Below are 27,719 nucleotides of genomic sequence, written 5' to 3' on the forward strand. Positions count from 1 at the left end.
CCTACATAACTATGGCCTGGTGATCACACTCAGAAGATTTAACATTCATAGAATGCTGTTCTCCAATTGACTGTCCTTATACAAATTGTGCTGTTTATATTGATAAGATCCTTTTATAGCAAAAACAAATTTTTTTTCTTTCTAGATCTGGGATCGTGCAGTGCATTTGGTTGCTACTATTTGTAATTCCCTTCAGTTTGGAACTGTTTCTCAGTCTGTCCTTGTCTTTCATGACATTTTTGTTTTGTATTTATACTCTCCCCCAGCATGGGGTTCTCTGGTGTTTCCTCATGAGAAGATTGCAGGGAGGCAGTTTTGGTGGGAATGCCTGGGAAGGGTATTTTATCTTTCTCTGTGTTGTGTCAGGAGGCATGTGATGTCAGCCTTGATCCTTGTTGATGTGAACTTTGGGGCATGCATTTCTTATTTTCTAAGCAGAAGCAGATAGGTTCTGAGGGTAGGAGGTTCAGCCCTCATTAGGACCGGCTGGCGTGGCCAGCCTCCTACAGTCAGAGGAGGGGCCACACTCCCGTTCTCCACGGCATTGGTGCCGCAGCTTGGTCCTCAGACCTGGCGGCCAGGGCTTGTGGACTCTGGCAGGGGGAGGAGGCACAGGACATGGGGTTACTGGTGTCGTGGCTCACAAGCCATGAAGCTTTTTTCCTACCAGGGATAGGCTTGCCACAGCTGCCAGTCCCTTGTTAGTTAATTTGTGCTCTTTGGGGCCCCCAAATCTACAGAGAGAACAGAGGGTCAGGCTTATGGCTGGTCTGCCCTGTGTACACTGGCCTTGGCCAGGGCAGTGGACTAGGCGGGATTAATTTGAGCATCCTCCGGCCCCTCCGCGTTGCAGTCCCGGGCCTTTTTGACCTTTTAACTCAGATAGGAGAGCCTTCTTGCTTTTTCCTTTCCTGGAGGCACAGGTTTTCTTCTGCTCTAAGGAATGGCTTAATGCTTTTCGGCTGCAACATTTAAAAAGGATCAGGGTACTGTGTATTCACAGCTATAGGGTAAACAAAAATCAAAGAAACATTTAGTATGTCTAAAAGCAAAATAAGAAAGTTGGTCCCCTGGCAAATCCACAGTGGAGCAAAGGCAGGCAGGTCGGGTGAAGGGCCGTATTCAGGGCAGGGCTGAGGGGGGTTGATGGACCCCACTAGCTGCTGGTGCAGTGATGGCTTTCTTGTTCCAGGATGTCTTCATACAAGGAAACAGGATTAAATTAGGAGCTGGTTTTGCCTCTCTTCTCTCAGTGCCCATTCTCTTTGAAGAAACTTTCTACAATGAAAAGGAAGAAAGTTTCAGCATACTCTGTATAGCCCATCCTTTGGAAAAGAGAGAGAGTTCAGGTATTCTGGGAGAGGACCCCTTTCTCCTGTTCCAGGGAAATATGTTGAGCTTCCTCCTGATACAGCTGTTACAAACATCCCATAACATATTTAAGAGCCCACTAGAAACCTGCATAACTGTTTATAGTAGTTGCCCATAAACCTAATCAAAAAGCCATCTTGAGCTAAGGCATGTGCACTGGGGCTACTGCATGTGGCTGCGCCGGCTGGACGGTGTACATCCCAGGAGGCACTGGTCACATAGACCTCAGTGGGAACGTCGCCCTGGCTTTGTCCCTGGGCCTCACCTTGAGGGCTAGCTCTTACAGAATTATACCACCTAGACCTGCTCTTATGCCTCTTGGTGATCTCATTATTTTTAATGAGAAATAATTTTTCAGTTGCTCCAGGAGACTGAGGTAGCAGTTCATGTGCCAGATGCACCCTGAGGGCTCTTACTGTCAGGAGCCAGGGCTTCTTCCTCAGATCTTCACAGGTCATGTCCATGGTCCCAAATAGTCCAGGTTTTGTCCCAGTAAAGGGCTTCAAAAGGATGAGGCTCTCTCCAGGTTGTCCTGTAACTGGGCTGCTCTTAGACAATTTCTTGAAATAAAGTTACCTTCTCCTCCCCAGGAAGATGGGGCCCCAGACCCTGGGGGAGCAGGGTAAAGAATGTGACAGACACCCCACTAGGAAACCATGAAGGATTCAGCCAGCCTGACCCTCTTTCTCTTTTTCAGAAGAGCCTTCAGCATCCTCAGATTCCTTTTCCTTGAAAACCATCGAAGATGTGAGAGAGTTTTTGGGGAGACACTCAGAGAGATTTGACAAGAGCATTGCCTCTTTCCAGAGAACTTTCAGAGAACGTGACCGCAAGAGCCTGCGCCATCACATAGTCAGTAGCTGTGTCTTGCTTTGCCAGGCATGCCCTATCTCAGGCCAGCTCAGAGCACCAGGATCCCTCTCAGTTCACTCTGAAACATTGCTGCTTCCACTGTTGGAAGTTTTGTTTAAATGTTTCTAAGTATAAAAGTAGCAGTCGCCACTATAAAAAACCTGAAAATCATGGAGAAGTATGAAAATGAATGTTGTTACCATCTACTTTAACCCCAAGAGGAATTTTTTCCTATTTTAGTGCATATACACCTAAAAAAAAATGTTGAAGAAAATTGCATAATTGATTTAAACTTGCATTACGACTTTAAAGTTTATCACTCAGGAAGCACATTTTGTGAAATGTTCTCCGCACTCCAGGACATGTTACATGTTCTGGCCTTTGCATTGTGGCTTCAGAATGGGACAGTGACTGTCTCTCTGCTCTGTGTTGCACAGGACTCGGTGAATGCTCTCTACACTAAATGCCTCCAGCAGCTCCTGAGGGACTCTCACTTGGTAAGCAGCAGGACTTGCAAAAGAGAGAATTGCAGTGTGCCAACTTACCAGTCCAGGCTCTTTAACTGTTCTTTTCTTGTTCTGCAGAAAGTGCTGGCCAAGCAGGAGGCCCAGATGAACCTGATGAAGCAGGCAGTAGAGGTGAGAGGCCAAGGCAGTGGGGGAGAGAGGTGGCAGTGCTGGGGGCTCCCCTTGTGCCCCCCACCCATCCTGAACCCTGTTGATTTCACAGATGTACGTCCAGCATGATATTTATGATCTAATCTTTAAATATGTGGGGACCATGGAGGCAAGTGAGGTAGGTTCTAAATTATATCGTCCAGGATGGGAGCCTTATTTATTCTAAACCTTTTGAGAAATTTGAAGCTTTGTTAAAAATCTGTTGTTAGGATGCTGCCTTTAACAAAATCACAAGAAGCCTTCAAGATGTCCAGCAGAGAGATATTGGTGTGAAACCTGAGTTCAGGTAAGGGCTTTGCGGCAGCAGCTGGGCATCCCCGGGGGCTGGGACTGCATCTCTCCTGGAGTCAGGGCCCCCAGCAGCGGTGGGTGCACTGATTTGCCTTGGTTTGTACTGAGGGGCAGTGTGGTTATTTGTGACCAGGATAAAGGACTGAAGTTGGCAGATGGTCGTTCTGTCGCTGGCACTCTCCTGCACCTGTCTGTCAGCATGCTGGCTGGGTGGGGTGTTGCACAGCTAATCTCTAGGTGGGCATATCACTTGCCTGGGTGGGTCCTATACACAGACATCTCTCCTCACCTGCCCGTCTGCAGCAAGCCTGCCATAGAGGCACATCCTTTTGAATTAATTCAAGTTTCACCAGGGTACAAAGATGTTTAAAGTGCTTATGTTTAAACTTTTTTTCTCCTTTTGGGTTATTTCAGTCTGGGGCTAAGGATTTTTGACTTTTTGTTTCTGACTTTCTGGTGCACCTATACCACCCAACAGCCTGAACAGGACATTTAAAGTCATTGAGTTCTGCCACTGACTTGAGTCAGCTTACTTCTGAGTTTCTGGTTTTGTTCTTCATTACTATGGTCGCTGTAAGCAATGTAAATGTGAGGTGTTGTTCGTTCAGGGAAGAAGAGCCCTCACACTGTGGTCTTCAGTTGTCACTTTCCAAATTATTTTACAGCTTCAACATACCTCGTGCAAAGAGAGAACTGGCTCAGCTGAACAGGTGCACCTCACCACAGCAGAAGTTGGTTTGTTTGCGAAAGGTGGTGCAGCTGATTACACATTCTCCTAGCCAGAGAGGTTTGTGCTTGGGGAAGGGGCCTGCAGTTGGGTAGATGAGTATGTTCAGATGCTCAAGTCTTAAGGAGCAGTGCCGTCTTAAAGGGTCATAAAAATGGGCTGACGAGCATCTGGACTCTGTCTTGATAAGTGGGTGCCTACTAATGGAGATGGGGGGCTAGGCTAGGCATCATTAGGCAGAGACACAGCAGCCTCAATAATGGTAGTGATGGGTACATGGGGTTCAGCTGTTTGTTAGACTGTCCTCCCTAATTTTGTATGTGTTTAAAATTTTCCATTAAAAAAAAGTAAAACTGAACAAAATAACTAAGAAAATAGAAATGAGGAGGCATATCTGTGTATCTTCAAAGCATATTAAACAGAATAGGCAGGGGTATATATGGTATACTTCCACAGCATTACAGTAAGAGGGCACGGCTACATCTCCACGTATAGACTGTCTCTGGAAAGATACGTGGAAGCAGCATCCTCTGGAAAGGAAGACTGGGTGGCTGGGATGGTAGGGACAGGGCTGTTTTGCACTGTTTGAATTTTTAACCATGTAAATGTATTACGTACACAGAATTTCAAAGTGAAAAACTGAAGTCAAGCTAGGTGTCAGTATTCGACTCCACAGTGTATAAAATGGAAATGATCTCAGGAGGAAAGAGGCTTTTGGTGGTGGCTCTGGGCACAGCTTCACGTTGTTGTAGCCACTATCACTGACCAGCCTGGGCACTTAACTGCCCCAGAAGGTGGTGAGGGGGGTCTGCTTGGAATTTCCTCCTTTTTAACATATTCTGAGAATGCTGGGCATTCGTCCTTCCCTTGAATGTAACATCTGTTCAGAATGAGGCCAAGGGACTTGTGCAGTTGGGTGTCTCCCTGATGTGTCATCTCAGCTTGTGGTTTCATGGGTGGTGGTGGGAGCTGTATGCCTGTCGCCCATTTAAGTCTCATACTGGCTTTCAACGCGTGCTCCCCCTGCAGTTAACCTGGAGACCATGTGTGCTGATGATCTGCTATCGGTCCTGTTATATTTGCTTGTGAAAACAGAGATCCCTAATTGGTAAATTTTTTTTGTTAAATTACTTTCTCAAAATGGCATCCCTGTCCTGTGGTGGTTTTGATATAACTCCAGGAAATTGAGTACCTCTTAGGAGTCAGTTGCTGTGCCTGCTGCCTTCATTCTGCAGGGGGGCTTCCATTCCATTTACAGATGAGGAAACTGAGGCCAAGAGAGCTTATGTTTCTCATCCTGGAGCACACAGCCAGTCAGTGGCCGAGCAGGAAGTTGACTCCAGTTCTGTTGACCTCAAAGCCTATCCTCTTTCTGCAGGAACCCACGGTTCACTTAACAGTAATCACCCCTCTAAACACTAGCCTATTCCAGGAAAGTAACAAGAAGTTTTACTTATTTTCTTGATTGTACACACTCAAAATAGAGATGGAGAAGTTAGCATTCAGTTCCCTGAAGCTAAGTCTTCAGTCACCCAGACCACAGCATTGTTTCTGTAGACTGTTTATTGGATATGCAATAAAACTCTTTTCTTCCTTTTGCTAGGATGGCAAATTTGAGTTATATCAAAAACTTCAGGTTCAGCAGCTCGGCCAAAGATGAATTGGGATACTGCCTGACCTCCGTTGAGGCTGCAATCGAATACATTCGTCAAGGAAGCCTCTCCGTTAAGCCGCCCGTAAGATCTTCCGTCTGCCCTGGCCCTCTGTGGGTGCCACGGCACAGTGGATAGGGTTCTGAGGTTGATGGGTGGTGGTGGGATTCTTGAATGGTCCCTGGGGAATGGGGCTGAGCTGAGGGTGGGAGCCTTGGCAAGCATACAGCAGGCTGAACACCAAACACCCGGTTGGTTGCTGATGATTGGGACTCACACCATTAATATCCTGCTTCATTAATCCGTGTCCTCCTCAAAAGCGCATGGGCAGAAGGGGAAGCTAGAAACAGTGAATTTGGATATCTAGGCAGGAAATTAGATTCTTGATTTATGCAATTTTAGGACTCACTGGCCACTTTATTTTCTTTTGGGTTGGTGAGCTTTGGCTAGGAAGGCAATTACATTTCTGTGTGAGTTGTGAGAATCTCAAACCGAAATTGTACTGCTTGCCTATTTCACTGCATACCAACCAGCAAAATGTGACGGCACTCACAGGAATCACAAAGCTTAAATTAATAAAATGAAGAGATTTCTGTATTATAAACCAAGAGTCCTGAGGATTGAACATTCACTTGATCTTAATTTTCTGCTGGTGTTAGACGCTCCCAAGGTAATGATAAGTTAGAACATCTGGAAGAGAACCGAGGCCTGTCCAGACGGGTGCACTCAAGGAAAAGCAGTTCCCCTGAATACATTCATTGTTAATGTGTTTATGTATTTTCCAGTCTTTTTTCCTATCCATGTGTTCTTCACATAATTGAAATTATATTGTATATAGCATTTGTATACTGTTTTTCCCCAAAAGAATGGTTTCATTTTTTTCTGATTTGAAGACTAGTGTTTACTTATAAACAATACTTGCAGTTTGTAAAGTTGCAGTGAAGATAACAGAAATCACTCATAAACTTACAAGCTGGGGATGACTTTTATTAACATTTGGTATATGTCTTTTTTCTATGTGTATTCAGTTGTATTTTTAACCCGAATATGAGATTATGCTGCACTTGCTGGCATGTAGCCTGACAGTATCCTGGTGCTCGCTAAAGAATTAAGTTGTGGTCTGGTCTGGGGTCTGATTTGACCTCCCAGGCATATGCAGGTGAAATTGGAGGCTGTTTTGTCTCATCTCAGATGTGGCTGTCAGTGACTCTTGAGAAAAGTTGTTCTAATTTAGGGGGAAATCATTAACATTCTAGAATGTACATGTGCATGCAAAATCAGGATTCCCACTCATTTCTGTAGTTGGGGAAGTAAGATTTTAGTTTGAGTGTCTTCTGTGGGGCTCTGGGAACAGGTGTTGCTCCCATGGGCCTGAAGCAGTGCCCTGGTTCTTGCCCTTGCTGGTTTGATAGGTTGCTCCCTTCTGGCTCCACCACCCTGATGAAGACTCACCTGATGCTGCCTGATGGGGCCGGGAGCACCCCATGTCACCTGGAGGGAGGTGCCCACCCCTTGAAGGTGCTCTGGTCCCCTTGCTGCCCCCATACGGTACCATGGGCATCCTACTTTCTTACCTAACATGGTGTGTAGTCAGGAAGGCCAACACTTGAAGGCCTTTGGCCAGAGTGTCTGGAGGTGGCTGACCAAATGTATCAGTCAGCTTCTCACACCTACTTTTACTTTGGAGAATATTCCAAGTGGAATTGGAGTGTTTGAGGGGTGGCCTCTTGTGCTGGTGTTGATTTGGGTTCAGGGCTTCTGTTTGCCCTTGGGCAAATCTCTCTGTCCTTCTTAGCCTCTGTCCACTTTCTTGTCCACACTGGGGATAGTGCTGTATATTTTACCTCTAGCTATGTGGGTGTGAAGCTCAAATAGGATGTTCCGAAGTGCCTTTTTGAAGCATGAAGTGATCCTGATGCCCTTACTTGCTTTTCCAGTACCCCTGCATCTGGGTGGCTCTGTTTCTTAGTTCTCTGCATCCTGCATGGGCAGTCCCAGGATGGCCATTAGCTTGGGTGGACAAGGTAGGGACATGATCCATTGCCCCTCTTGTCTGGAGTGCCTGACCCTGGTCCTGCCTTCCTCGATTTGGGGTGGTTGGCCCTGTCAGATTTGGGGCAAGGTGTGTGTCATTCTTACGGATGGTTGCCAAGCTGGTCAGGCCTGAGTGGTGCTCTTTACCTTTGTTGACGAGCAGGTATTGTGGCCTCCTTGTCTTCTGTGAGTCCATCCAGCACTGGCTGCTGTCAGGGGCAATGCCTCTGCCTTAGCTGCCTGCTGGTCTCTCAGCTGTACAGTTCCATTGAGGGACATGGGAGGCCACTGCTGTGTGTTGGTGTCATTCCCTGGGGAAAGAACCCATGTATTTCCACACAGCAGTGAGGTTTCTGAAAAGTATTAAGGACCAAATATTAGTAAATTCAATTATGTTTTACTGTTGACTTTATATAATGTAGTTTCACAGAAATATTCTCCCCAACATATAATCATACTAGAGGTAACCATAAATATTCTTTAAGCATAAAGACTTAAAGTCTCATAAATTAAGACTTTAGCATTTTAAAAATGAATATCACTGGGATGATTTCAGTTTAACCTTTTTGGACAAAAAAAAACAACAAAACCCAGTGGGGTGAGCCCTGAAGGAAGCTGTACCCCTCTCTGTTCAGGCTTTGCCCCTGTCTGGTCTTTCTCACTTTGTTGGGCTTCTGATAAATAGTGTTTACCCCTTCCCAAAATAGGTCTTAGCTGATACACTATCTCTTCTGGTAGCTCATTCTCTGAAGATTCAGGCCTGGAAGACTAGGCCTCTTCACCACCACCCTTCAAATGGTTACTCAGAGTTGAGGAAAGAACCCCAAATTCACCTGAGCAATGTCTTTGATGTTTCCCTAAGATGCTTGGCTACAAGTCAGTGAATAAACAGGCTGTTATAACTTTCTGTGGTATATAGCACCTGGGAGCAAAGTAGCTCTGATACTGAGGGGTTAGCGTTTGTTGCCAAGCTCACCCTCTCATGGCAGCCTGTCAGAGGACCCTGCTTAACAGAGGACCCCCGGAAATGGTCCATCCCCTGAAGTGAGGTGCTGTCAGCTACATCCTGAGATAGACCCCTAAGCCAGAATGTAGAAGGCTATGAAGAAAATTTTGTCAGCGTTTGATGAGTTCTTCTGGGAGCAGGTGACTGGAAAAAAATTCCCTTTACCTCCCACCAAGACTCTTTTTGAGGAAGTTAATTTGTCATCAGACAGTTTAATTGCAGGTTCTCAAGTGAGCATTGAAGTGTCTTGCTAGAAATTATTTTGTAAAGGAAGGATGCATTTTTAGATTTTTGCCTCTAGGTAAATATGACCTGCAATTTGAAGACCTGACTTTATTAATTGGGGTAGACCCTGGTATCTTACTAGACTTAGTGGCAGTGGCCATATCATTTGCTGTTTTAATGTGTATGTACCAAAAGCAAGACCCTTCTACTTGGCTTGAGCCTGGGAAATACAGGCCAGCCTGTGAAATGGTTTTCCTGTCTGTAGGCCCAGATAAAATGTCCAGGGATAGGGCTATGCAGGCATTAGGACAGAAGCCTGAGAGGAGGGGGAGGCCAGGACTGTCTGGGTTTCCGTATGGAGGCTGACGGTGTGTGCATGCTGCATTCCACACGCAGAGGGGACGCATCCTATACGCACTCAGAGAGCATGCTGCTCCTCTCCCGGGCTCCCACCGGAAAGCAGTCATCGGAGCTGCCACTTCCTGGAGAGACAGAGGGGCTGCTCTTCTCCAGACAGAGGGTCTGCTCTCCGGCTCCAGGGCGGGGATGGAGGCACTGCTGGCTGTGTTCTCTGGGAAATGGCAAGGATCAGTCTGGGTCCTTTATTTTTAGGATTTTCACTGGCATCGCATAACATGTGATAAACCAGATTGTTGGGTTTTCCCTGCAGGAGTCTGAGGGATTTGGTGACAGACTGTTCCTGAAGCAGAGAATGAGCCTGCTATCTCAGATGGCTTCAACTCCCATTGACAGTCTGTTTCAGGTAAGATCCTGTGGGCACAGGTGTGTGAGGAGCACCCCATTTTCCTGAGTCTTTGGAGCTTCCACAGAATCCATCAGGGTGGTCTATGTAGTTGAACACTGAAGTTGGTATTGTGCTCAGAGCGAGTGGTAGAAATCCAAAGTTTCATGGTTGGGAGCAGCACATGTGCCCGTCTCCCACATGTGTGTTCTGCTGTAGCCATGCTGGTGTGGATGCCACAACAAAGGTGTTGGGCCTCTGTGCACAGAACCCTCGCCTGGCTGTCCTCCTCTCTCCATTTGGTGAACTATGGCTTGTCCAAGGCCAGAGCAGTGGCCCCTCACTGCTGCCTCAGTAGAGTCAGTGCCCCTCCACAGCATTGCAGGGGTGTGTGTGAGCTTGCACAGGGCTGAGAGCTCTGCCTGGGTGGTCTGATCATGCAGCACATGCAGCAGCTCCCTGCCCAGGTCTGATGGACTGCTGGGAGGCTGGTGAGGTGCCCTGTTAGCAGTCGGTGAGGGCTGGGTGATGGCGCATCCTCAGGGAGCCTGCTGATGCTTCCAGGCTACTCGCAGCCAGAGAGCCTCCTGGGGCACATGTTCAGAACACCTCACTCCCTGAGGGGAGCACACCCGAGGACCGCCTGCAGGTTTGTTTGCTGCTGGGACCTCTTCTAATTGCAGCCCTTCCTTTCCCCTGAACGCAGGCTGTTAGAATACGAGGGAATAGAACCGACGCTTGTCCTAGTGAGAGGTCAGGCTCCACACTGAGCTTCAGGGTATGTTATTGCCCCTTTACTCCTGCTGCTCTGAGGATCTTGTTTATTAATTATGGACAATTTGTCACATTTACAAAAATACTAGTGCAGTGAACTAATGGAACCATCTCCCAATTTTATTTCATCTCTACCGTTTTCCCCATCTGCTCAGCTTATTTTGAAATCCCTGAGAGCAAGTCAGTTCATCCATGGGTACATAGATATGTGTTTTTGTAAGAATGCTCAGAAATTTCACACCTTAAACAGTGAATAATTCCTTGACATCAATAGTATTTTTTATGTCGCTTTTTAGCACATTGCATCAGGCAACCAGAAAGAAGTGGAAAGACTTCTGAGTCAAGAAGACCAAGATAAAGATGCCATCCAAAAGATGTGCCACCCTCTGTGCTCCTGTGACAGCTGTGAGAAGCTCGTCTCTGGGTGAGAAGAGCCCTGAGGGGGTGCCACATGCCAGGAGGCAGGAGGCATGGGCCTGGGCAGAGCTTTCCCTCTTGTTTACCATGCAGTTTTGAATGAGGGACTTAATCTTACTGCACTCAGCTTCCCTTGCTGTAAAGCGGAGGCAGTAATGTCTACTTCTTTGGAGAATCAGATGGAATAAACATTATAAAAATACTTGGTACACTGCTGGGCTGGATACCAGGGTAGGCAGGTATAGGGCCTCCGCAGCCTCAGAAAGTGGGTTTTAGGATAGGAGGAATGTCAACTTCTCCCAAGAACCTTTTGGCTTCTGTTTTCATTAGGCTATTTTTCTGTTTGTCAAGGCTTAGAGGGGCTGGAACCAGATGTCTCAGTTCCGCCCATTGTGGGAGACCCAGCAGGGCTGGGTGACCTCCAAGACACTGTAGAGAGACCCAGCGTGGACCTCACCCTGAGATATGTCTTCTAGTCCCAGGACCCTGGCCTGTTCAGTCTGGGCAGAGAGATGCTTGGACATGCCATTTCCAGGGTGTATTGCTCTGTATCTTTCTCTTTTAGGAGGCTAAATGACCCCTCAGTCGTCACTCCATTCTCCAGAGATGACAGGGGCCAAACACCGCTCCATGTGGCTGCCCTCTGTGGTATGTGGTCTTCCGTGGGCCTCTGTGGGCCATCAAGGCAAAGGGATGGAGCCCAGTGTGGCCCACAGAAGCCTGGCTGAAAGGAAGCAGTGGAGATGGGGTGGGGAAAGGAGCTGCGTAGTGCCCCCCACCCACTCTGGGGCTTTGCTGGGAGAGAAGAATAGCAGACATTCCGCAAGCCCTCAGGCGCAGCCCCCGGGCCAGAGGAGTGCGGGTCTGTGCTCGCACTGTGCGGACACCTGACTGCCCCAGACTGGCGGTCTGGTGAGGAAAGGCTTGCATCTGAGCTATGAGAACGGTCTCAGAATTATCAGTTTGGGATTCTTATAGTCCCACTTCTAAAAAAATTACTGTCTTTCAAAGTGCATATACAAGATAGAAAATACAAACTACCTCAGTATCACCATCCTTTCTCCCAGAGACAACTTTGATTAATGAGAGTCTGGAATTTCAGCATGTTTGTGTGTATATGTATATAAAATATATGATATGGGGATCGTACTGTTCTGTGCTGTGCTTTTTTTCATTTGGCAATATGTAAGGACATTTCTCCTTGTCAGTATTTTTTAATGGTTTCACAATATTCCATTCCATGAATTGATGAGCCATGGCATCTTCTGTGGACATGCAAGGTTCTTTTTTACTACCTCCTGCTGCTGAAAGGTGGACTGTAGCCAAGTCCCTTCTTAGGCCCTCCTCAAGGGTCCCAGATCTGCACAGTCTGACTTGACATTAACTCTGATTCCTTTCCAGCGGAGAAGTACTTCCCGGCATGTCTCATGCCAGAGAAAGAGGGTGAAAAAGTTTGGTTTCCCATTGAGTGTTTGGAGAGCTTCTTCACTTTCCTTCTCTGTGGTGAAATCCTTCTGTTCTGTAGGGCAGGCGTCCCTCATTGACCTCCTGGTTTCCAAAGGTGCTGTGGTGAACGCCACGGACTATCATGGGTCAACCCCACTTCACCTTGCGTGTCAGAAGGGCTATCAGAGCGTGGCGGTGAGTCCATTTGACTCCACAGTCGTGTGGGCCACCCTCCTCTTTTCCATGTGACTCTGCTGTGGCCACCCAGGAAGGGCTGTGAGTCTAAGGCACCTCCCTGTGGGTCCAGTGGACAAGGCATAGATTTGAAATGTCATCATAATCTTGGGGCAGAAGGGTGGGGATGGAGACTTTTTCCTTAATCTCTGAACTTTTCATAAGGAAGGATGAGTGTGATGATATAATTTTAATTGTAGTACAGGTATTTAAGATTGCAAATGGAGACAAGGGACCTCCCCCTGTAAGACTCCAGGCCATACTCCCTGTTTGTGCTGGTGTTCACCTGCTGTGCTTTCCTTTGGAAGCTGCTGTTGTTACACTACAAGGCCAGCACCGAGGTGCAAGATAATAATGGCAACACCCCTCTCCACCTGGCCTGCACCTATGGTCATGAAGACGTAAGTGGTGCCTCCTGTTCCCAAAGTGGCTGCTTGTACCCTTTCTGACTTGTGAAGCAGCATGCATTTCTAATTAGTTGAATGTTTTATCTTATGTTGATAATTAACAGAACATTTGGTATGTAATTTTTTTTAATTAAAAATTTTTTATAGATGCTAAAGTGAACTAACAAATCTAAAACTTAATTGCTCAGTATCTTATCCTGAAATTAAATAATTCTCATTCATCCCTGCTGTCATCTTTGTTCATGTTCAATTTTTACATTTTGCATTCTTGTAGTAAGACCAAATAAGTCGTCATTTCTATTTGCACTTAATATGTAACTCTGTGTGGTGTTCTTTCCCAGCCACTCTCTCCCCTCATTCTCTCTGCAGTAATATTCAGGTAGGGTTATACCTACATGGTGTTGAGGCTGGGTTAGGAGGCTGATGTGCAAAAATGAGATCGTACCCTACATGTTCTTATGCAACTTACTTTCCTAACTTCACAGCATATCATGGAGAGCCTCTGAGTCAGTAAATGTAGATTGAGCCCATAATTTAATTGGTATACAATAATCTATTGTGTTGTATTGGTATCCCTGAGACCACCCATTGGTTCAGTGATTTGCTAGGAGGACTTATAGGACTCAGCATACAGTCGTACTCATGACTATGATTTATTACGGCAAAAGGACATGAAACAAAATCAGCAAAGGGAAAGGTGAGTGGATGAAGTCCAGAGAAAACTGGGCACCTCAAAGAGTGTTCTCCCCAAGGAGACATGCAGGACATGCTTAATTCCTCCAGCAAGGAGTTTGCAATAACACATACAAAGTGTTTTCTATCAGAGAAACTCTTCAGGGGCCCAAGATTTCTATTGGAGGCTGGTCACATGAACTCTCTCTCCCTAGCACTTACCAAAATTCCAGGTGCCCAGAAGGAAAGCAGTTGTTTAGCATAAACCACAGAGTACACATAACTTAGGCACAGTTAGCCACTCTTACCAGTTAGGGGAATGTGGAAACACTGCCCAAATCCACACTCCCAGGGAACATTGCAAGTCAAGAGCCAACCTGGCAGGCAGGCCTTTCAAGGAGAGTGGTCTCGGGCTTGCTATGGTAACTCCTTGCTGTCCATGGCTTCATCACAGTTTTATTCAGCCTGTTCTTACTGACTGGCTATTGGGTTCTTTGGAAAAATGATGTATCCTGATAAGATAAGCTGGAACCCTTGAGGCGTAACTCTCTGTTACTCCGCATTAGTTTGGTTGAGTGTAGCCTTGATTAAGTTGGAATGTGAACTGAGGCTGTGGAGTCCACAGACATTGCCTGAGGCTTGGCATGTCAGTTGATGGTAACATTTCCTGTTTTCCTTGCAGTGTGTGAAGGCTCTGGTCTACTATGATGTGCAGTCGTGCAGACTAGACATCGGTAATGAGAAAGGAGACACTCCGCTGCATGTTGCTGCACGCTGGGGTTACCAAGGCATCATAGAGACGTTGCTACAGAATGGAGCATCCACAGAGATCCAGAACAGACTGAAGGAGACACCCCTCAAGTGTGCATTAAATTCAAAGGTAGCTTTTCATCTCTGGGCAGCTGTGTGACTTTAAAAAAATCAAAGTCCAAAGATTAGGTCTTGGCTGTGCTGGATGAAGTACATTAATGCCCAAGGACAGAACTTGGCCCTCACCCTCTCTGCTGCATTTGGGACCTGGTTGTTAATGGGCTTTACTTATTTGTGTTATTTTCATTTTACTAGTGGTTTTTCTGTGCTGCTCCATGAGCTATTCCCCGCAGTTTTCCCTGCTGTCTGAGTGTTGGGTCATGAGCAGGTGGAGCAGGTGGAAACGGGACAGTGGCCCTGACCGAGCATAGCAGGGATGGGGTGGGGCTGGGCAGCAGTGACTGTTACTTCACCATCAGCTCCCAAATGCTTATTCCACTTTGGCCAGATTTGAACATCACTGGATACAGTTTCCTTCATAAATGACTTATTAATGAACTACTCATCCTTTCCTGTTAGCAATTTCCTGCAACAAGTTGTGCTCACCTTGGGAGTGGGTGGGGAGAGGGCGGCCTTGTCTCCCAGCAGCAGCCCTGGTTGAAGGGTGCCCGCAGAGTAGCATGCTTGGCCAGCTAGCCAGAGGAGGTGCAGTGGGGGTCCACCGCCATCAGGCTGCTGGGCCCAGAGCATCGCTGTTGGGTGGCTCACATGAGTGAGTCCATTTTAACACAGGTCTCCACTTGTCTCCCTTTGCACAGGCCCCGCTTTCTGCCTCTTGGTGTTTTACTGTCTTCCTGTTATACTTTCCACATTCTAGGGAGTTCTTACCCTTTTAGGGAGTTCTTTCAGTTCATATCTTCTAGGAAAGCACAGGATTTTTGCTTTTTTAAAAAACCACTTTATTGAAGTTATAGTTAACGTGCAAAAGGCTGGACATATGTACTGTGTACATCTTGATGGGTTGGGGGTAAGTACACAGCCAAGAGACCAGCAGCACCATCTGTGCCATAACATGTCCAGTCCCTCCTATGTCCCCTCCCACCCTCTTTATCATCAGTATTACTGTGTATGTGTGATAAGAACACACACAAGCTCCACAGCAGCTTGGATTTTGAAGGGCTAGTTGCTGCTCTGACCCAGGGGACCTCAGCCATACTTCCTGTGCGCTCACAGTGCTCAGCTTTGTAGCAGCCTGAGCTGACAGGCTGGGCGGTGCTGCCCTTGGTCTGCGATGTCCACGAGGAGCAGAGGCCCCTCTGCCACTGTGGTTTCTACCGAGGCCCCATGCAAAGGGAAAGCAGCAGAGGGAAGGGGCAGGCTGCCTTCATGGCTTGGCTCTGAGACCCGTGGGTGCCAGTGGGAAAGGTCATAGTTCATGCCTGTGGACAGACAGCCTGGACAAGGCAGCCTTGGAGGCCCCTCTGCGCCTGGGTTTCTCTTGTCCTCTGAGCCCATTTGTGGGAAGCACCAGCTCCTGTCAGACAGTCGGGCAGGGAAGTGGTAGAAGAGGCCCAGACTTCATGAGCATGGTCCTGAGTTAGGTCCCACCCACTCCGCGCCGTGGTGTCTCTGTCTCCCCCTAAGTGTGGCTGGGCTGCATGGCCTGAGGGGATGGCAGGTGGTGTGGGAATATACTTTGGTGATGCGTGCCATTCAGACTTGTCATATCCCCTTTGTCCTCCCAGATTCTGTCTATAATGGAAGCCTGCCATCTGTCCTTTGGAAGGAGGCAGAAGTCTTCAGAAGTAAGTGAACAGGGCTTTGCCTGTTGGCCCCATTTGAGAACAGAGCCACGTCCTGGGCCCTCATGTGTCCTTTCTGTCGGGCTGTCTTGCTGCAGATCCCTGTGCAGTCCCCTCAGCACTCCGTGGACTCCATCAGCCAGGGCTCCTCCACCTCCAGCTTCTCCTCTGTGCTGGTGAGCTCCAGGCAAGAGGAGCCCCAGGATTACAGAGAGGTGAGGCTCCCAGACGGGAGGGCAGAGAGGAGGGCTGGGTGGCCCTGTTACGGTGGCTGGTTAAAGAGCTGTGACCTCGTGAGTGGGCCTGCTCGCTGACCTGGGGCAGCCACATCTGCTGTGCCCTCGAGGGGAGCTGGGCCTGTTCTCACCCTGCTTCCCTTTGTGCTCAGCTCGCTGAACAGCTCTAAGCTTGTGGATAGTGTGTGCGTGTGGAGGGGTGTGTGCATGCCAAGGGTTGTGCATGGGTGGAGGGGTGTGTGCGTGTGGAGGGGTGTGAGCGTGCAGAGGGGGTGTGCACGTGTGGGCATGTGGAGGGGTGTGTGCATGCCAAGGGGTGTGAGCATGTGGAGGGGATGTGCGCGTGCCGAGGGGTGTGGAAACCTTCTAGGAAAGGTACAAATAAAGTCACCTTAGGTCCACTGATTGAAGATTATTTACAAACTAAATTCTCTGTCCTTACAATCCTACTCTGTGAGCACTACTTTTAAGCTGGTGTGTCTTCTGACTTCTTGCAAAGGTTCCATAGACATTTATATGTCCTACATGTGGCATTTTATTAAAGCTGATTTATAGCCTGTTTGTTTTGTTTTTCCATTTAACCTTAGAGCTCATCCAGCATCAGCCCACAGAGTGGACCGTTGCTGCGTCCTTTCCCTATTCCCTGTTCCCTGTGGGTGGGTGACCCTCACTGGCTCCACCAGTGACCCCCTTCCCTGTACTCCCAAGACCTGCTCTCAAGGGCCCAGTAAGCTTAGCTAGATGCAAAACCATAGCAAAGAAAGCCAAGAGATGTGCTCCAAAACTAACTGAAACCTGAAATCATTCTTGGGATGCTCCCCTGGGCATCCTCAGCTAGCAGATGATGCGAGATGGCTCTTTGTGGTCCTAAAGAGTGGCTGGCTCCTAGGAAGCACTTGTCACAATGATCTCACATTGCCACATGAATAGCAGTGTCATTTTCTAGAGCTTACATGGTATGGGGTCAGTGCACACTAGCACCTTCCTATGATGTCCTATCTGAGCAGTTTAGGGGTGTATTTGAAAGATACTGAATGAGAGATTAAAACTCTCCATATCAAGAGAGAGACAAAAGCTGCTAGGTTTTCAGAATGTTGTTTTTATTATTTCTGTGACTATTTTGTTGAAATAATTTTTCTAACATTTTCTTTCCTTTTATTAAGGTAGAAAAACTTTTAAGAGCAGTTGCTGATGGAGATCTAGAAATGGTGAGTGTCTGGAAGTGCATTTAAAAAAGTTTTTGCTTTTTTAAAAACAGCTATGCCTGTGTTCCTTGTCTCCAGTTAGGATACGATGTTTTGTTTTCCCTTCATGTAATGAGCAGATGAACCTAAAGCTTCAGAAAGAGTGTGTCCTTGCCTTTTAGACATTCATATTCCAGGAGAATGGTGAGATGTTGGCAAAGAGACCAGCCTGTGTCCAGGGGCACAGAGTGCGCACTCAGAGCAGGACACTAGCTGGGGGCAGGAGGAGCAGGCGGGTGGGAGAGGAGGGGGTGATGGAGGCGGCAGCCCATAGGAGTTGTGGGAGGCTGTGATGCCTGGGCCTGGAGGCTGAGGTCTGAGGCCCAGGGCCCTGAGGAGTCACAAGCAAGTGTCTGGAGAGATGGTGCTGGCTGTTGTGTGTTTGCACCAGGAGGGGGGGATGTCCTGGCTGGAGGGAAGGTGTCTGTCCTAACCCTCACTGTTGGGGGACAGGGAACATGAGATCCCTGGAGAGTGGAGACAGCCTTCACTAGGTTCCCCAGCAGTTTCCCCTGCCTTGGGCTTCCTGAAAGGAATTTGCTGTGTCTTCCACTTGAACAGGAGGTGTAAATTAGCTGCTTACCAGATTAGGGGCTCTGAATAAGTCATATTATGAAAACTTCACAGTGATGTGTGTTGGCAGAGTGCTTTTCTCAATAATTGAGCTTGAGGTGGTAGACAGAGATTCCCAGGATCTGATTATTACCACCTCTGGGATGTTAGGCATCTGAATGTAGTTATCCATCTGTTAGCCTTTGCCCAGAGGCCACTGTTAACCCCCCAGACCAACAGGCTGTTACCCTGGGGGTGGGCCACGGGGGTCTGTATCTGGCCCATGTTGTGGCTTCTCTCATGAGACAGCCCCCGAGAACCCAGCATTCTTTGGGGTAAGCAAGGGGGACATCTCCAGGCACCCTAACAGCCTTGGTGTGGCATGGCCTGTGTGGAGAAGAGAGAATGACTGTTCTTGTGTCATGGCACATCTGTTATTTTTCCTTCTGTGGGTGAGGCCACTCCTGAAGGAGGTGACAGGGGCAAACTGCCTGGTGCCCTGGGGTCACCATCCAAACTAAGCCACACACAGGGTAGCTAGCCTCCAAGCAGCCCCTGCCCGAGGCCACCTGCCCCCCGATCTTGTTCTCCTGCCATCACGAGGACCCAGCCCTGCTCTGTCCCAGCAGGCCGGTAGGTGAGGCCCCTGAGTGGGGCCTTTGGTGTTTCCACTCTGAGACATGGCTGTTGTCAGGGTGTGGAAGGGTCTTGGAGGGCAGAATCTGGGGACGGACAGGGGTCTTGCTGGAACTCTTTGTCACTCTTCACAATATGCTGACTTCCTCAGTGCTTAGAACCAGGCCTAGAAATGTATTTCTATTGTTCTCTTTTCTCAAATTTAGTATGCTAGGAATTAATCTTTTCTTGAACATAAATTTGACCTCTTTGAGGGTCTTTTTCAATGCTTTCACCTGTGGGCTAGTGCAGTATAGTGGACAAGGTGCTGGCATAGAGTCAGAAGGCCTGTTTAGGTTCTGATTACTAGTCTTGTGGCCTTGAACAAGCTGTCGACCTGGAGTGCGTTTTTCCCCAGGTGAGGAGGGAGGGACAGGTCGTTGAGAGAGCAGGGAGGGGGCGGTGCTCACTGACTGCTCCAGGACCAGGGCTTTCACGCAGCTCCCCGCAGCAACACCCTGGCCCCTTTCTGGGATGGAAGAGAAGAATCTCCAACACAGGCTGCAAACACGGTAGCTTAATCTCTCTGTTACTACCACTGAAAGGATTTAGAAAGAAATGTTTGAGCACAGGTGAACCCTCTTCATGAGGGCAGCAGTTTTCTAAATTACTTTGGTGGTGGAGGAAGTGTAGTCCCTGATTTGTGTTTGTGCGTGTGTGTGTGTGTGTGTGTGTGTGTGTGTGCGTGCACATGCATGTGTTAGATGCTGCAGCTTGTGAAGGAGCCAAGGATGAGCGTCAGGTTCCTGTTCCTTCTCGCTGCCCCACGCTAGGTGCGGTACCTTTTGGAGTGGACAGAAGAGGACCTGGATGAAGTGGAAGATACTGTCAGTGCTGTGGATCTTGAATTTTGCCACCCCTTGTGCCAGTGCCCCAAATGTGCTCCAGCTCAAAAGGTTTGCATCAGTTCTTTTGGTGGGGGTGGGGGTATGGGGGCAAATTCTTCTTTTTCCCCTTAGGAAAGATGTCTGCTTTTCTCAGCCAGCTAATGACAGACTGGCTGGGGGTGGGCATCCCTGAGGCATGGTGGGGATGGGTTAGCTCAGGCTGACATGAGTGCGGGATCTGGCTTGGGCTGCCTTCTGAGCGGGCAGCGAGTGGGATGGGCACAGCCACTTAGTGTTTTGGCTGCTCTCTGGGTGTCTGCATCACGGGCAGCAGTTTATGAACAGACTCACCCAGAGTCTCCATCCATGGGGCTGCTGTCCCCTGGGGCCACTGACCACACTGGCACACCCTCTGTGGGAGAATCCTCCTCCCTCTAATACAGAGGATGTCCTGTTTTCTTTATCCATTTCCCCCAATGGTGACAGCTTGTACAACCAGAGTACAGTCTCCTAAACAGGATATTGACATGGATGCGATCCATCCATCTTATCCAAGTGTCCTGTTTTACTTGTGCTCATTTGTGTGTGTGTGTTTAGCCCTGTTCATGTTTGTGTATCCACCTCCACATTCAAGGTACAGAACAGTTCTGTCACCACAAGAACCACTCATGTTGCCCTTCACCACCCCCACCTCTCTCCCTATCAGTTCTGACTCACCATCCCTGACCCTTTGCAACCACTGATCTGTTCATGTCTATAATTCTCTCATCTCAAAAATGTCATGTAACTTTAATCATACAGCTTCTCACTTTTGGGATTGGCTCTGTTGGCTCAGCATGATTCCAGCTTGCTGCATGTAGGCCAGGGCCTGTTCCTTTTTGCTTGAGCAGTATTCCACAGTATGTGTGTGCCGCAGTTTGTTGAACCATGTAAGTGATTTGCAGTTTTGGGATGTTACAAATAAAGTTGCTATGTATATCCATGTACAGGTTTTTGTTAGAACACAAGTTTTCATTTCTATAAGATAAATGCCCAAGGATGCAGTTACTGAATCACAAGGTAATTCTACGGTCAGTTTATAAGGAACCAAAGAACTGGTTTCTAGATGGCTGTGCCATTTTGCATTCCCACCAGCAACGTATGCACACTCCAGTTTCTCCACATCTCACCAGCATTTGGTGTTGTCGCTATTTTTTTAGCCATCCTGACAGGTGTGTATCATTATCTCATTCTGGTTGTAATTTGCATTTCCCTTGTGGGTAATGATGTTGAGTATCATTTCTTTTGCTTATTTGCCATCTGTACAGGTGCTTCAGTGAAATATCTGCTCATTTCCTTAGCCCATTTTGTGCTTTTTTTCCTTCACTGTTGGATTTGGAGAGTTGTCATATATTCTAGATTCCAGCTCTTTATCAGATATGTGGTTTGCAAACATTTTCTTTCAGTAAGTACATAGCTTGCCTGTAGCTTCTTCACATGGCTTCTTACAGAGCAAGCTTTAATTTAGAAGTCCATCTTACCAGTTTTTCTTTTATGGATTGTGCTTTTGGTGTCAACTGTAAGAACCCTTTCCTTAGCCCTAGATCCCAAAGATATCTTCCTGTTTTTTCCTTAAAGTTTCATAATATTACATTTTATAGTTAAGTCTGTGATCCAGTTTGAGTTAATTTTTATATAGGATGTGAGGTCATACCTTATACCTTTTAGGCTGAGGTTCATTTTTTTGCCTATGGATGTCCACTTGCTCAGCACCATTTGTTGAAAAGGGCACATTCTATCTCCATTGACTTGGTTTCACACCCCAGTCAACTATATACAATGTGGGTCTGTCTCTGGGGCCTCTGTTCTGTTCCACTGATATGTGTGGTTATCCCTGCACCAGTGCCACACTGTCTTAATTACTGTAGCTAGATACTAAGACTTAGTATCGGATAAAGTGATTACTTTTAATTTACTCTTCTTTGCTAGGATCAGTTTAGCTATTCTAGGGCCTGTGCTTTTCCATATAAATTTTAGAATAAGCTTGTCTGTGTGTACAAAACATCTTGTTAAGATTTTGATAGGGATTTTGCATTAAGACTGTAGATAAATGTGGGGAAAAATAGTGTCTTCACTATGTTGAGTCTTCATGAACATGGTATCTCTCCAAATATTTAAGCCACCTTTGATTTCTTCATTTTGCGATTTTCAGCATATGCATCCTGTCCTTGTTTTCCTAAGTGTATACCTAAGCATTTCATTTTACATTGAGCAGTTGTAAATGGCACTGTGTACATGGTATGCACTCATTTGCTATCTATTGAACTCGTTATGTATGTCCCATGCTAAGAAAATTAGTTTGACTTTACAAAATAAATACAATGGTGCTGTCCTTTGTACTGCAAGATAGTATTACCTTATTTAAAAAAAAACTTCACCATGGGTTACTCTAACCCAAGAATAATGAAATGACTAAAATTTTCATTCACATGTAGCTTTTCACCTGCAGGGTAATATGTACATTGGGGATGTGAAGCTTTTTTTTGTCCCCATGCTGCAGGCGCTGTTAGTCCAAAACAAAAAAACAAAGAAGATTCCCCTAAGTGGGTTGCTATGAAAAACGTAGGGATTAAAAAGGCAGATGTTGTTTCAAAGGAGACAGTGTGCTGACAAAGCCTTCGGCCCAGTCAGCAACTGTGCATGGCTAGAGGCGGTCACTGCGCCTTCATCACTGCTCCTTTTGTCCTTTTTCTACCTCTGTTCTTCCCTACCTTGTTGTTTATTTGTTGTAATAAGAAATTGAATTATACATTAACATAACTGTTGAATTTATTGGATAAAATCTTATATTCTCTGCTCTCTTAAAACCTCTTTATTTTTTTCCTTTTGTGATTTTTCAAAAAGACACAAAATGAAATTGCTTCATGTCTGTGATTAAATTGTCCCCCTACCCTGTCCTCTGGCCCACTGGTATCTTCTGAGTTTGTTTTCTTATTTGAAGTAAATAGTTTGGTGAGTATAAACAGATGTAGAGGCCCAGGAAGCCATCCCCGCAGTCAAGATAGAGAACATTTCCGTCACCACCAAGCTGCCCTGCGCTGCTTTGCAGCTCTTGCCTTCCTTGCCTGCCCCAGGCAGCCATGGATCTGCTTGCCATCATTACAGCTTGTTTGCATGTTCTAGAATTGTCTGTGAATGGAACCACTGAATGGCATACTCTTTTGAGTCTGGCTTCCATATTCAGCAGAATGTTTTTTTATTTTTTTATTTTTTTATTTTGGTATCATTAATCTACAGTTACAGAAAGGATATTATGTTCCCCCCTTCACCAAGTCCCCCCCACATACCCCTTCACAGTCACTGTCTATCTGCTTAGTAAGATGCTGTAAAAACACTACTTGTCTTCTCTGTGTTCAGCAGAATGTTTTTGAGATCCACATTGGATTAGTAGTTCATTTCTTTTGTTTGCTGGGCAGCTTTTTGTTGAATATACCATGATTTTTTAACTAATCACCTGTTGGACATTTGATTAGTTGCCTGTTTTTGGCTTTGTGGAGAAAGCTGTGGTGAATATTTGTGAACAAGTCTTTGTATAAACATATATGTTTACTTATATAACTAGGATTGTAATTGCAGAGCTACCAATAAGTATATAAAAAAATATATATATATATATATATTTTTATAAGCCTCTGCTTTATTACATGCATAATTACAAACCAGTGCTAAATGAAAATGCATAAAGCAATGGTGACCTGGGTTGAAGCCACAAAGAGAAAGGGCTGGACAATTCCATTAACCCTTCTGCCAATGTCCATTCCATTGCCTTTAACATGATTGTTCCCATTTCTTAAATTTGCATAGCACTTGTCAAAGTACTTTTCCATTCATTGTCTCAGTTTATCCTCGCAAACCACCCTGTGAGGTAGGTAGGGCTATTGTCCCAGTTTTTCAGATGGAACACAGAGGCACAGAGCTGTTGAGATCTCAAGGCTAGTTAGTAGAAGCATAGGGAATAGAAACCAGGTCTCCTGACTCCCCAGCCCACATCTTCCTTCTTAGACTGTCACTGTGCATGACCAGGAAGCCGAATGAAGTGAGCTGAGCCACAGCCTTGGTGCAGACTGTGCCTACGAATGAGGACCAACATCTGTAAAAGCTAGAATAAAGCTAAGAAAGCATGACTAAAGGGTTGGCAACACTCAGATAAATAACTGTTCTTAACAGTTCAGCACCAAGCTTCCTGTGGAAATTCAGGCTATATTAGCTTTGGTTGATGCTTGTTTCTGGATGCCCTAGCTACTGCTGATGTCTATACATTAGCTTCAGTTGAACTTCTGCTAACTCTCAGGAACTAAAATGTTGAGTCAGATAGGTTTTCTTTGGCTACTGCAATTGGAGCCAGCCCTATAAATGAGCTTGTTACAGAGATATTTATATAGTGGCTCATGGGCTGGAACCCACCCCCTCTGCTCCTCTTGGCCTCATTGGCTCACCCAGAGGGTGGTATTTTTCTTATAGCCAGGAATGAATGGACAGAGGCAAGAGCAGGAAGCTGGCCTTGGTCAGATGAGGAAGAGTCATCGTCATGACACCAGTGTCATCCGCAGGTGCGTGACCAGGTGCTGTCTGTCAGGCCCAGCTCTTTCTGGACTGTACCTTGTTAGCAGCATAGCTTCAAAACACAGTTTAAAAGAACAAAATAGTAAAACATATTTTATCTAGGATGAAATTAATCCTTAATCATTACATAGTCCCAAAGGACCAAATATATAATAATAATAAAGAAGAAAAAGAGAGAAGGGATAAAGCGAAATGAAGGAGAAACGGTCAGTTTTCCAGGGTGTCGTGTCTCCCATCCCCACCAGCACTGTGTGAGAGCTCTGATTACCCCCACATCCTTTTGGCTTTTTAACTTTAAAGTTAAGTGAGCACTGGTAGGTATTTCATTGTGTTTTCTCTCTCCTTCAATTGTTTATTTTGATTTTTGAGCTATGATTTACATACAGTAAAATTCATCCTTTCAGTTGAACGTATGGTTTTTCTAAGTAGTGTTTTTAATCATCAAAAAGTGAACTGATAACCAAATTTTTAATCCTTGGTCAGTCACATAAAGTATTGACATGTTAATTCCACTATCAAAATGTATGACACAGCATCACAATTTAATGTTTGTTTTTAGTTATATGGCTTATAAATCAGTTTTGTTTGCCATTTTACCAATTGGTTGTTCTTATGTCAGCATGATTGATTTTAAAACACTGAATAATAAGATAGTTTCATGGTAAAAATGAAGATAGACGAGAGATATGCAGCAAACAGTTTTATGAGACTTGACAAATAAACCATCAAGGTACAGAATATCTCCTTGCCCCCAAATACTCTTTCCTGCCCCTGTAGTTACCCTCTGGCAACCACTGATCTGTTTTCTGATGCTTTGATTTTTGTCATTCCTGATTCAATCTGCATTGCCCTGATAACTAAGGATATTATTTTATGTGCTCATTGACTGGCCGTTCATCTGTTTTCTTTGGTGAAAAGTCTTTCAAATCTTTTGCCTATTGTTTTATCTTTTTAAAGTTTTTATTAAGGTATTATTGATATACACTCTTATGAAGGTTTCACATGAAAAAACGATGTGGCTACTACATTCACCCATATTATCAAGTCCCCACCCATACCCCACTGCAGTCACTGTCCATCAGTGCAGTAAGATGCCACAGATTTACTGTTTGCCTTCTCTGTGCTACACTGTTCTCCCCGTGATCCCCACACCATGTGTACTAAACATAATACCCTTCAATCCCCATCTCCTTCCCTCCTGACCCCCTCCCACGCCCCTCCTTTTTGGTAACCACTAATCCCTTTTTGGAGTCTGTGAGTCTGCTGCTATTTTGTTCCTTCAGTTTTACTTCGTTGTTATACTCCACAAATGAGGGAAATCATTTGGCACTTGTCTTTCTCCGCCTGACTTATTTCACTGAGCATAATGTCCTCCAGCTCCATCCATGTTGTTGCAAATGGTAGGATTTGTTTCTTTCTTATGGCTGAATAGTAAGTATTCCATTGTGTATATGTACCACATCTTCTTTACCCATTCATCTACTGATGGACACTTAGGTTGCTTCCATATCTTGGCTATTGTAAAAAGTGTGCAGTAAACATAGGGGTGCATATGTCTTTTTGAGTCTGAGAAGTTGTATTCTTTGGGTACATTCCAAGGAGTGGGATTCCCGAGTCAAATGGTATTTCTATTTTCAGTTTTTTGAGGAACCTCCACATTGCTTTCCCCAATGGTTGAACTAGCTTACATTCCCACCAGCAGTGTAGGAGGGTTCCCCTTTCTCCTAATCCTCCCCAGCATTTGTTGTTCTTAATCTTTTTGATGTCGGCCATCATTACTGGTGTGAGGTGATATCTCATTGTGGTTTTAATTTTCATTTCCCTGATGATTACTGGTGTGGAGCATCTTTTCATGTGTCTGTTGGCCATCTGAATTTCTTCTTTGGAGAATTGCCTCTTCATATCCTCTGCCCATTTTTTAATCGAGTTATTTGTTTTTTGGGTGTTGAGGCATGTGAGTTCTTTATATATTTTGGATGTTAAGCCCTTGTCGGATATGTCATTGACAAATATATTCTCCCATACTGTAGGATGCCTTTTTGTTTTGTTGATGATGTCCTTTGCCATACAGAAACTTTTTAGTTTGATGTAGTCCCATGAGTTCATTTTTGCTTTTGTTTCCCTTTCTCAAGGAGATGCATTCAGGAAGAAGATGCTCATGTTTATATTCAGGAGATTTTTGCCTATGTTGTTTTCTAAGAGTTTTATGGTTTCATGACTTACATTCAGGTATTTGATCCATTTTGAGTTTACTTTTGTGTATGGGGTTAAACAATAATCCAGTTTCATTCTCTTGCATGTAGCTGTCCAGTTTTGCCAACAGCAGTTGTTGAAGAGGCTGTCATTTCCCCATTGTATGTCCATGGCTCCTTTATCATATATTAATTGACCATATATGGTTGGGTTTCTATCTGGGCTCTCTAGTCAGTTCCATTGGTCTATGGTTCTGTTCTTGTGCTAGTACCAAATTGTCTTAATTACTGTGGTTTTGTAGTAGAGCTTGAAGTTGGGGAGCATAATCCCCCCAGCTTTATTCTTCCTTCTCAGAATTGCTTTGGCTATTCAGAGTCTTTTGTGTACAATTTGCTCTAGTTCATTAAAGAATGCTGTTGGTATTTTGATAGGAATTACATTGAATCTGTAGATTGCTTTGGGCATGATAGCCATTTTGACAGTATTAATTCTTCTTATCCATGATCATGGGATGTGTTTCCATTTATTGATATCTTCTTTAATTTCTCTCAAGAGTGTCTTGTAGTTTTCAGAGTATAGGTCTTTCACTTCCTTGGTTAGGTTTATTCCTGGGTATTTTATTCTTTTTGATGCAATTGTGAATGGAATTGTTTTCCTGATTTCTGTGCTAGTTCATCATTAGTGTATAGGAATACAACAGGTATCTGTGTATTAATTTTGTATCCTGCAACTTTGCTGAATTCAGATATTAGATCTAGTAGTTTTGGCGTGGATTCTTTAGGGTTGCTTATTATTTTAAAAAGAAGTGGGATTGTCTGACTGAGTTGTAAGAGTTTGTTTTTGTTTAAATTCTGGCTGGTGTAAGTCCTTTGTCAGATACACATACTGCAAACATTTGGTTCCATTCTGTGACTTGCCTTTTCATTTTCTTAACAGTGTCTTTCAAAGAGCAAACATTTAAAATTTTTATTAAGTCTGTAGTTTATCAAACTTTATGGTTTTTGCTTTTTGTGTCTTATCTAAGAAATCTTTGTTTATTCCAGTGTTTCAAAGATTTTCTTCTGTGTGTGCTTCAGGAAGTTTATTGTAGGTTTTACATTTAGGTCTGTCACACCTTTAAAATTTTTGTGTTTGGTGTGAGAAGTGCTGGTGTGCTGTTTTCCATATACAGATATCCAGTTGTGCCAGCACCATTTGTTTAAGCAGACTTTGTTTTCCTCACTGAATTGTCTTGGCATAATTAGGGTATCATTTTAGGGGGCTTGCTTTCTTGAAAATAGAACTTACTCCTTTGGTATATCATACCTTTTT

At 45.4% G+C, this 27,719-nt stretch overlaps 1 protein-coding gene across 5 annotated transcripts in view; it reads left to right on the forward strand.

Annotated features, from left to right (window-relative positions):
• The window catches only part of ANKRD27 (ankyrin repeat domain 27), a 56,538-nt gene that overhangs the window by 22,617 nt on the left and 6,202 nt on the right, over nt 1-27,719 (forward strand). For 3 of the 5 annotated variants that reach the window (XM_017667187.3, XM_037021541.2, XM_017667189.3), the window contains 19 exons: nt 1,193-1,349; nt 2,069-2,223; nt 2,661-2,720; nt 2,808-2,861; nt 2,953-3,018; nt 3,110-3,186; nt 3,857-3,978; nt 4,948-5,026; nt 5,522-5,654; nt 9,506-9,598; nt 10,648-10,775; nt 11,334-11,416; nt 12,294-12,409; nt 12,757-12,849; nt 14,210-14,407; nt 16,023-16,082; nt 16,178-16,294; nt 17,479-17,523; nt 19,560-19,682. In XM_017667187.3, the coding sequence (XP_017522676.3) occupies nt 1,193-1,349; nt 2,069-2,223; nt 2,661-2,720; nt 2,808-2,861; nt 2,953-3,018; nt 3,110-3,186; nt 3,857-3,978; nt 4,948-5,026; nt 5,522-5,654; nt 9,506-9,598; nt 10,648-10,775; nt 11,334-11,416; nt 12,294-12,409; nt 12,757-12,849; nt 14,210-14,407; nt 16,023-16,082; nt 16,178-16,294; nt 17,479-17,523; nt 19,560-19,682 (1,959 nt within the window). The remainder of the gene's footprint in view (nt 1-1,192; nt 1,350-2,068; nt 2,224-2,660; nt 2,721-2,807; nt 2,862-2,952; nt 3,019-3,109; nt 3,187-3,856; nt 3,979-4,947; nt 5,027-5,521; nt 5,655-9,505; nt 9,599-10,647; nt 10,776-11,333; nt 11,417-12,293; nt 12,410-12,756; nt 12,850-14,209; nt 14,408-16,022; nt 16,083-16,177; nt 16,295-17,478; nt 17,524-19,559; nt 19,683-27,719) is intronic. The other 2 variants (XM_017667188.3, XM_037021542.2) reach the window with 2 other exon arrangements.

The sequence above is a fragment of the Manis javanica genome, chromosome 17, assembly GCF_040802235.1.
Source record: "Manis javanica isolate MJ-LG chromosome 17, MJ_LKY, whole genome shotgun sequence".
Taxonomy (NCBI): Eukaryota; Metazoa; Chordata; class Mammalia; order Pholidota; family Manidae; genus Manis; species Manis javanica.